The sequence below is a fragment of the Micromys minutus genome (genome assembly GCF_963924665.1).
Source record: "Micromys minutus genome assembly, chromosome: 10".
Taxonomy (NCBI): domain Eukaryota; kingdom Metazoa; phylum Chordata; class Mammalia; order Rodentia; family Muridae; genus Micromys; species Micromys minutus.
In genome coordinates, this window is record NC_137979.1 from 44,512,389 (window position 1) to 44,521,865 (window position 9,477).

Genomic DNA, 9,477 nt, shown 5'->3' on the forward strand with positions numbered 1-9,477 from the left:
AAAGAATGTTTTACTATAAAAAAAAAGAAAACCCTAAGAGACCCTGCTTTGTCTGGCTTCACTGTAGGGAGGGAGATGGGTTGCCTAATGGAAGCCTGTGGGAGGAGAACAGGATACGGTCAGTGACCCTTTTCGTCTAGTACTTGTAAGAATACTTCAAACCGGAATGCACAGAATGTGCGGGGCAGGTGGAGATGCAGACAGCCGAGCCCAGCAGAGTGATGGATCCTCACACAGCCTTGGACTCAAAGGCCAGGGCGGCACCTGCCGGCTTCAGGGCGGCTCGGCCCTGCCTCCCCTGTGCGGGGGCCGGGCGGTGTCTTCCTTGGGGGCGGAGCGGAGAGAGCGGCAACCCGGACGCGGACGCGGCGACGCGCAGAGCGGCCATGCGCAGCGTGGGGACGAGCCTGCACGCTGTGGTCATGCGCGGCGTCTGGGTGAGCGTCCCCTCTTTGGTGACCCCCGGGCCGTTCAGCCCCGCCTCCCCCGGCCTAGGTCAGACTTCACCCCTCGGCCTGGCGTCCCCACGGGGCAGTCTTTCCGGAGGGAGTGCCGGAGTAGATTCCAAGATCCACAAGGCCTTTTCTTTGACCCTTTTCCCGACCTTTAAAAAAAAAAAAAAATTAGCTCCTACGTTCCTTTGGCCTGTGGTCTTTCCCTTCTGTGATGGGTTTCCGGCGTCTTCCCTTCTCCACTAATTTTATTTTTCTGTTTCCAAATCACATCTGCCTGCCTGCCTTGTCGAAGCTGTGTCAGAGGCGGGAAATCTCCTCTTGGTTGGTGAGTACACTTCATGCCTTCCCTCAGCACAACTCCCATCAATTCCCCAAGAGCTACATCAAAGACAGTGACAGGGACAGCCTTGTTCTCAGCATGCGCTAGGGAACAGTTTGGTGGACCAGAGGGTAGAAGGCAAGCAGCCAGGTGTCCCACTGAGAGGAGGACAGCCACCTGATAGGTCAAGCCCGGGAGTTTGAAGAGTTACTGGACCCTGCCAACTGAAAGTACATCCAAGGCTTGGGATGATCCTAAGCCAATCATCTACCCTGGTCATAGGCTCGATGGTTCCCCAAAGACCCAGCCAAGCCAGTGGTGGCACAGAAGACACCAATCCGGTTGGAGCTGGTTGCCGGGAAAACCTACAGATGGTGTGTATGTGGCCGGAGTAAGAGTCAGGTGAGTTATTCCTGTAAACTTCACTTGAGTGTTATACATCTATAGCCATACTGTCCCGATCTCAGAAGCTAACGGTTAGGTCTGGCAGTGTGAGGCACATAAACCCATCTCCTCCACTCCCCTCCTGCTTGAGGTCCGCGTGGTATATCCTGGGAACTTTCAGTCCGTCCACCTTTACCTTCTTTCTCCATATGCCTGAGATACGGTAGGAACCAGCTCACAAGCCAGGGAGACCACCGTCAGGATGGGCATCATCAGCGTATGCACATGCCCCTCCCAAGAAGCTTATGTGGCTGGTGGCCCTTATGTGGTAAGGACCACAGCTCTGTGGCTGACTCAATCTTCTCCAAGTTCTGACTCCAGCTCCATTGGACCTCATAGATTCTGTTCAGTCTTCCCCAGTGTTCCCTTCCTTCACCTTAGATGGGACTTTTCCTACTGCTGCCTTCTGATACCATCCTAGCTGCAGTCAGAGTCACCCTTTCCTTCTGGAGAACTCTGCCCTGTTTCTCCGTGCTGTGTGGTTGGGATGACAAACCCACCTCTGAAGGCTTGCTTTGTGACCTTTGGACAGATATTCCAGAGGGTGTGGCAGTTTCACGGGTTTGCCCAGCTAGAGGATTATGGATAGAGTAGATGCATATGCCCACTCCTTGTCCTTTAGGCAGGGTACATCTCTCCTCACGCTCTGCCCCTAACGAGGCCTCTCCCCTCCTTGGGCCTCAGTCTTCATCATCCTCTGCTTTGAAGGGTTCTTCTGAGAGACATGGTGCTTATATTTAATGATGCTACAACAGGCAAGGTAGGTTGTTGTAGACACCCTCTTGCTTATTGTTTCTTGTAACCAGGCAAGACTGACCCCACCCTGGAAAGGCACTGGGTTGCTGGGTTCTCTCCCATCCTGAGGAACATTGAAAAGAATGTCGTTTTCATGAGCCAATGGGGATTCACCTAGCAGTTAAAAAACAAAGCACAAAAACTGAGGGCGAGGGTGGGGATATAACCTTTGTCTGTTGTTTGTGGAAGCCCCTGAGTCTGTCCCAGCAATCAGTAAACAGGGTGTGGCAGTATACATTTATAGTCCTAGCTCTTGGAAGGTGGAGGCAGTCTGTGTCACATGAAAACTTGGCTGCCAAGATGCTCAGTAGGTAAAGGTACTTGCTATTCAGCCTTGCTGACTTGTGTGACCTCCAGAGCCCACATGACAAAAGAAAACCATGTTCCCACAAGTTCTGTGACTTCTTGTGTGCAAAGGCACACACACAGACATAATTTTTAAAAATGTAAAAGCCAAACAACAGGAAATGCCAACCCTTTAATGTTGTATGACACCTGGGGGTAGTAACATGCCTCTACCTGAGGCCCAGTTTCCCTTGCAAATTGTCCTGGCCTTCTGGATCGCCCGGAGGTGAACCGTGAGAAATGCTTGCAACACTGTACAGAAACATTATTCTCCCGAAAGCCTTCCTGTGACTCCCACATTGCAGGGCTGGGGGAAATGACAAGTGCTCAACTCCCCGCCCCCCACTCTAACTTCTCTCTCTCTCACCAGCCCTTCTGTGATGGCTCCCACTTCTTCCAGCGCACTGGCCTTTCCCCACTCAAGTTCAAGGCCCAAGAGACACGCACAGTGGCCTTATGTACCTGCAAGGCCACTCAGCGACCCCCTTACTGTGATGGTACCCACAAGAGTGAGCAGGTACAGAAGGCAGAAGTAGGCTCCCCACTCTGAGGGGTAGTGTGACTCCAGGCCTCTTCCAGGCTTCCCTTCCTCGAAGGCAGTAATGCTAAGCCAGACATGGAAGGGACCATCCAAAGACCACATCTGCTTGTGAGCAACTGTTTCCCCGAAAAACCTGTATTCTCTTGGGCATCTGGTAAAGCTGTCATTAAACACTGAGGCCCACCCTCTGTCTCTGTGGTCACTGCAAGGTTCACAGGTCTTCTGGACTATGATCTGAGAGGCAGAGGGTATCTGGTGACCAAAGTAGGGTAGTTCATTCAGATCCACTCCATTTAACACAGTAAGGTTGGGGAGCACTACAACCCCCCTCCTCCCTCTGTCCCAAAGAACCACAGGCTCAAGAGTATATGCAGCATTTATTACAAAGCCAAGAAATACAAATGACCCGGACAGGAGGGTATAGTCACAGGACCTTAGACTCAGGACATGGTGCAGACACACCCACGGGCTCAGAACCTCACACACTAAGCCAATACCCTGTCCTCCCCCCACCCCCAGATCTATATACACTTGAGGAAAACCAAGATCTACCAGGTAGAGTTGGGGTGAGCTTGTTCTTTATTTTCTTGTGCTTCTAGATGCCTCTGTCCTGTCCCTGCCTGGCCTCAGCTGGGAATGAGGAGGTGAACTGGAGGGCTGCTGGCTTTGGCAGAACTGGAGTCTGTGCTTGTGTGGGGTTATCCACCCCAACCCCCAGGCCCCCAGGGACCGTCACCTCCAGTCTTGCAAAGTTGGGTCCCTGGGACAGAGTAGGGCAGGAGAAAATGAACTGTTCACAATACCAAAGTCACACATAGACTTTGCACAGCCAGGGTCTCCCCATAGCTGGAATCTTCCCTTCTACACACAGGAAAAAAGGGGGGAGGGTTCAGAACTTATCAATTCTTTGCACAAGGGTTCCACTGTCTGAGGAGGTGAGGGAAATGCCCTTTCCAAGGCCACTTGATCCTCACAGCTAGAGGACAAACTGCACTTGTAAAAGGCACTGTCTCAGCAACTCGGAACATTCAACAATGGGGGCTTGGGTAGGGATGGGAACAGCCAAATAGACTTCCTAGTCTGCTAGGGCTAAGGAACCCAACATGCCCAGGCAGAAGGGACATAGGGAAGGACATTAATACTTCTAACGACCTCTTAAGACTGCCAGGTAATCCCTCCAGAGCAAAGTGAACTACAGAAGACCCCTAGATCTGGACACCCCACCCATACATACACACACACACACACACACACACACACACACACACACACACACACAGTTTGTTTCCTGTGGCATTTAAATTAATCTGGTTGGTCCATAGAAAATAAGTATGTATATTTGGTTTTTCCTATGTACATATATATATTTATATATATATATATATAGATTTATTTATAAAACCCACCTCCCACTCTGAATATGGGAGGAATTAGGGAAAGTCAAAGTGGAAAAGAGGGGCCCAGAAAAAGTAAAAAGGAGGGAAAAGATGGCTGCGGAAAGAGAGGGTCCCTTTCCTCAAGTTATTAAGGGGGGCAAGGAGCTCCATTAACAGTCATCTTGCGCCCCCTGCTGGTGGAGGATGGCGTCTGCAGGCAGTTCGAAGTGCCCCCATTGGTAGCTGTGGTGGTCCCAGCGGCAGTTGAAGGTGGAGTGGGGGAGGTAGGATGAGTGGCCGGGGGGCCATGGGAACTGGGAGAGCCATGGGATGGGGTCGCAGGGCTGGGCAAGGAAGAGGAGGTGGCCGGAAGGGTGGCAGGGCTGGGAGCCTTGTCGCTGACTGACTCACACTCGGATGCCCCGCTGGTGTTGGTGCCTTCTGAGGGAGTTGGCACTGTGGGCAGGGTGAGCCGCTTGCAGGCTGGCTGAACACGGTACTTGAGGGGGAGAGGCCCATTCTGTGGTGAGAAGGAAGCAGTAAGAAAGAATGTCAGAAGAAAGACCAACCAGGGGCCACCCATCCCTAGACCCAGCCAGGGCCCAACAGGAGCAAAGAAGGTCTAACTGAACCTTGAAGAGGAGAGGCCCTGCAGAGTGAACAGACCCAGTGAGAAAGGTAACAGACTCGGGGTGGTGTGTGAAGTGGGGGTGGAGACCATGCAGGTCAGAAAGCACCACGCTCCACTGTACCCACCCCTACTGCTGACCCCAAATCTGAGTGGCAGTAACCAGGGCATCAGCAAAGGACATATGGGAGGTATGCTAATAATTTCAACACCTGGGAGGCTGGACTGCTCTGAATTCAAGGCCAGCCTGGACTCCATACCAAATTTGAGGCCAATAGGGGAAAACTCTGTCTCAAACAAACAAAAAGAAATGGCCTAGAGCTCACCGGGGAATGATGAGCCATCAGAGCCTGGCCTGGCTCCAGAGACAAGTGATGGAATGTGTCTCATCACTGTGACCACTGATCAATGCCAGGCCTGGCACCTTCTGTCACCTGCTCATAGGCTTACCCTCCGCCAGGGGTAGATGTACGCAATATCCATTAAGGTGTAGTATTCCTTCAGGGGTTCATCTTCATAGAGGATCTCCACCTGGAGGGAGGGAATGACACCCACTGCTGACAGCAGTTGCAGCCTGGTTGCCAGGTTTGGGAGTCTTGGGGGGATTGAAGGTAAATGTATTGAAAGGTTGGACTCCAGGAGGCCTCTCCTTACTGTAGATGTGACTTCCCTTCCAGAATTGTCCCAAGAAACTCCCCCAACCCACCGATGGGGAGGAGGGAGGCTTCTTGCTCTAGGACCCCTTTGACCTAGGATCTTGTCTGTGCCCCCAAGGGAAGCACGGAAGCAGCTGACACCACCATCTGTACATCTGACCACCGCAAGTGCTACAGCACTTCCCGACTCCCTACCCAAGTGTAAGCTAAGGGAAGCTTGTACCTAGGAGCTTGTCAAAGACAAGGTCAAGCACATCAGAGACCTCCAAGGGATTCTGTGTCCAACATGGTGTACCAGTCTGTATCCTAGAGTTCCTTGGCCTTTTCAAAGGCCTGGCATTATTTGTGTGTCACATCCTTGACCCCAGGTCCACGGTACACCAATGAAAATTACAGGCTGTCCTATCCTCAACAGTTGGGCTAGGCTACCCATCCCTTCAGGTCCAGCTATGTGATGGCTGCGGTGCCCACCAATCAGACACACTGACAGAGCTCTGCTGTCTCAGATGGCACAGGCACTCACCTTGTATTTGCTGGGCACGTCCATTTTGTTGCGGAGGAACTTGGCAAGATGCATAACAGTCATGGCCGCAGGGCATCGCAGGAATCGCACTCCTGTCTGTGGGGGAAGAGGCCCCAGTGAGACCCTGTATCCATGACACTCTTCAGCCCACAGCTACTCCTAGACAGGTCCCAAGACTCACCTTCTCCTTGTCCCCATCCCCATTCTCCATGAGGCTCTTCTTCTCCTCTCGGTCCCTGGAAGAAGAGAAAGAAGCTACAGACTGGAGTTGCTGGACCAAATGCATGCCTGATTGGAGAGTGGGCCAGGGTGGAGAAGAGGCCTCGGTTGAACTTGCCTGATGCCTTCGTAGAACTCAATGGAAAGACTGACAATCTCGTCGTCACCTAGAGCCCCCTTCTCCTGTTCCAGGACCTCTCCTCTGTCCTCGTTGGAGCCGTTGGGGACTGCAGAGGGAGATAGCCCAGAGGAGTTGGCCAAGGACAGAGCAAGGGACTGAGGTCTTAGGGAAGGTGGGGGGGCGTCCGGAGATTTGAGCCTAGTCCCCTTTGGACAGTACTCTAGCTGGCAATCTGTTGGAGGTCAGAGGGCAGTGGAGACCAAAGCTGGTACATTCACAGCTGGGGCAGCCCTAGGCAGCCTTGTTGCTTCAGGAACTAGAGGATGCTTGTGGGTTCAGCGTGAAAATACACTCACCCTCTGTCAAGGGGTATGCGGCATAGAAGTCCCGTCTCCGTTTCATCTCATCTAAAGGAAGGAGGCAGGGATGAGTGGGCGACAGCTAGGAAGTGGGGAGGGGTGGGATGTGAGCGGGACAACACAGGGGCTCCTGATACCTTTAAAAAGCCCAGGCACCAACTTGTAGACAATGTCCTGGAGGGTTTTGTCTGATCTGGGAAAGAATGCACACGAACATTAGCAGCCACAGTGCAAACCCAGCATTCAGGCATGCAGGTTCCTGGTCTTGGCATTTCTTAGCCTATGTCAAGCTGGAAGCCACTGGGAGGCAGGGTATGGGGACAGAAGCCCACCTGATGCTCAGCAGTGGTCGGGTTTTATGGACCTGGACATCACACATGGGGCAGTATTTGTTGGTCTCCAAGTAGCGCACGATGCAGGTTTTGCAGACTTGGAGTGTGGACAGAGAGAAGACAGTCAGAGCCTTTTCTTTCCCAGCCTGGGCTATATTCAACTTTCTTTTCCCACTGTGACCCAGAAGCTCAGGATTGCTCACGGGCCCAACATGGTAAATGTGCATCTTTCACACATCCGGGCTGCTGTACCTTGTCTAGCCTTTGGGTAGGATACCCCCTCCCCCTGTCTCTTTTTTAAAGATTATTTAATGTATATAAGTACACTGAAGCTGTCTTCAGACACACCAGAAGAGGGCATCAGATCCCATTACAGATGGCTGTGAGCCACCATGTGGTTGCTGGGATTTGAACTTGGGACCTCTGGAAGAGCAGTCAGTGCTCTTAACCACTGAGCCATCTCTCCAGCCCGCCAGGGGCCTATATCTCTATGAGACAGGGTGGTGTCCTGCTTAACATAGATGGTGCTTAACAAGTCCTACGCTCCCCTGAGCTAGCCAGGTAAGACATCTTGCTAGCCCTGTATCTCTTGTAACCAATCTGACAGTGCAAATGAGTGGCCCCAGAATCTAACAAGGGTCAAACTTCAGCCAGGGATATCAGAAAAAGTGGAGGTTTCTGATACTGTCCCAGGAATGAACTTCTGGGTCCAGGACCACCCCCACCCAAACACACACACACACACAGTGCCCTTTTGGCCATCTCTCAGTAACCCAGGGTCTGTTCTCCAGGGCAGCAAGGAATGTCCTCCAGTTTCCCTAAGCAGTGTCCCCAAGCTGAGCACCCCTGAACTGAACTCACAGGAATGTAAGCATTCCACAATAGTGGTGGCATCGATGAAATAGCCCCCACAGAGGGCACACATGAGGTGAGGGTTCAGCTCCGTGATTTTAATCCGTGTGGTCCGATGCATGATGCCGGGGTCAGGACTGAGACTTAGGAAGTGTCACCCTGGGAAACAGAAACGGGGTCAGAAACCCAGACGCCCTTAGCTGCTCCTCCTGGGCCCAAAGCCCATTTTTGTTTTGTTTTGTTTTCCTATTTCAGATGTGCAACTGGGTACCAATGTGAGACAGTCTTCTTCTGGCCCTCCCTCTGAGTGTTCATTGGGTGGTGGGGACTCAGGAGGCTTCTGCCACCTTGAGCAGCAAGGTCAAATATTTTGGAAGCAGTAGGAAAGACTGAAGCCAGACCATAAGAAGCACTACCCAACTCTTGAAGGTGGCCGTGGGAGGGCAGGAAAAGGAAAGACATTGGTGCTTTTAAAGATCTCCCTGGGACCCGTGAGAGCGCTCAGCAGGTAAAGGTAGAGCCAAGCCTGGTGGCCCACACAGTGGAAAGAGAAAACAATACCTGCAAGTTGTCCTTTGACTACTTGCACATGTACACGCATGCCACACACAGAAAATAAATGCAATAAAAAAATTTAACTATTCCTGATTCCAACCCATATCCACTCAAGTGGTCAGATATTTACCAAGCACCAAGAGCTATAAGAAATAGTACAAGCTACTGAATCCACAGACCAAAATGAAGAATACATCATCTTCATGAGGACACTGGCCCGCCACCTGTGTCCTACTCAGGCCTTGGAACATTCCCTTTCTCTAATGTCCCTGGACACAGACAGTTCCTTGCAGGTCTACTACTTGCTGACCCTTTGGCTTTCTGGCCAACCCTGACGTTGGCTTTCACATGTCCCAAGTTATAAAGAAGGAGCTAAAGGTCTCACTGGTAACCCAAGGGCCAGACCTTTACTGTCCTGCGGTGGGAACAGCCCCATGTTGCCCATTCCCCATTCCCACCGGCACACTAACTGCTTTCCAGTGTGCAAGGTCTAGGAAGCCACTCTCATAAACACAGAGAACTGCTTCATGTGCCACTGATCCCACCATGTCCCAACCTGGTGACTGTTGCCACCGGTTTACAGGCTGTCCAACAACCACAGGCTCTTCTAGACACCTGCCAAAAGAAACGGCAGAGTGCGTTCTCTGTCCCCAGCTTTCCAGGCCTTGGAAGGCAGAGGTCAGTTCGAAGCTGACTCTGGCTCTGAACCTAAGGGGGCCACTTCTACCACTTTCCTCTCTCCCAGAGCAAAACCCAGGAGCCCTGAGAGGCTGGCTGGGCCCCAACTGTTCCTTTACAACATACACCCCTCTCTCTTTTCCAGAAAGATTTCTAAAGCCTCCACACAGGGTTTTCTAGGACAAGAAATTCACAGCCAGGATCTGCAGTTTCTATAGAGACCCCAGGATGAGCCTGGCCAGAACCCAAACAGCTAATAAAGTCCCAGGGCACCTGGCC

General features: G+C 52.0%; 2 protein-coding genes across 3 annotated transcripts; one reads left to right on the top strand and one right to left on the bottom strand.

Moving 5' to 3' along the window:
* The first annotated feature begins 58 nt into the window (after window positions 1–58).
* On the top strand, window positions 59–3,076 carry CISD3 (CDGSH iron sulfur domain 3). Of its 2 annotated transcripts, XM_080923597.1 has the most exons (4): window positions 59–437; window positions 748–780; window positions 1,057–1,176; window positions 2,729–3,076. In XM_080923597.1, exons 1-4 carry the CDS (start codon window positions 195–197, stop codon window positions 2,906–2,908), a joined length of 576 nt encoding a protein of 191 aa, XP_080779723.1. In that variant the 5' UTR covers window positions 59–194; the 3' UTR covers window positions 2,909–3,076. The 2 variants fall into 2 exon arrangements, with proteins under 2 accessions (XP_080779723.1, XP_080779724.1); XM_080923598.1 differs by lacking the exon at window positions 59–437 and having other exon boundaries at window positions 502–780.
* Window positions 3,077–3,280: 204 nt separating this feature from the next.
* Window positions 3,281–8,184, bottom strand: PCGF2 (polycomb group ring finger 2). The gene is made up of 9 exons (XM_080922994.1): window positions 7,975–8,184; window positions 7,114–7,210; window positions 6,919–6,974; window positions 6,779–6,829; window positions 6,420–6,528; window positions 6,264–6,318; window positions 6,083–6,178; window positions 5,354–5,434; window positions 3,281–4,795 (listed from the first exon to the last, which is right to left on the bottom strand). The coding sequence occupies exons 1-9, from the start codon at window positions 8,084–8,086 to the stop codon at window positions 4,424–4,426; spliced, it is 1,029 nt and encodes a 342-aa protein (XP_080779120.1). The 5' UTR covers window positions 8,087–8,184; the 3' UTR covers window positions 3,281–4,423.
* Window positions 8,185–9,477: the final 1,293 nt, after the last annotated feature.

Excerpts from the sequence above, each read along its gene's own strand:
- CISD3 (XM_080923597.1), top strand. The coding sequence starts at position 195 with ATGCAGACAGCCGAGCCCAGCAGAGTGATGGATCCTCACACAGCCTTG. Across the intron at positions 438-747 it reads TGGTCATGCGCGGCGTCTGG|CTGTGTCAGAGGCGGGAAAT; the intron begins GTGAGCGTCCCC and ends GCCTTGTCGAAG. Across the intron at positions 1,177-2,728 it reads GTGGCCGGAGTAAGAGTCAG|CCCTTCTGTGATGGCTCCCA; the intron begins GTGAGTTATTCC and ends CTCTCTCACCAG.
- PCGF2 (XM_080922994.1), bottom strand. The coding sequence starts at position 8,086 with ATGCATCGGACCACACGGATTAAAATCACGGAGCTGAACCCTCACCTC. Across the intron at positions 6,319-6,419 it reads GAGTTCTACGAAGGCATCAG|GGACCGAGAGGAGAAGAAGA; the intron begins GCAAGTTCAACC and ends CTCTTCTTCCAG. Across the intron at positions 4,796-5,353 it reads ACATCTACCCCTGGCGGAGG|AATGGGCCTCTCCCCCTCAA; the intron begins GTAAGCCTATGA and ends TTCTCACCACAG.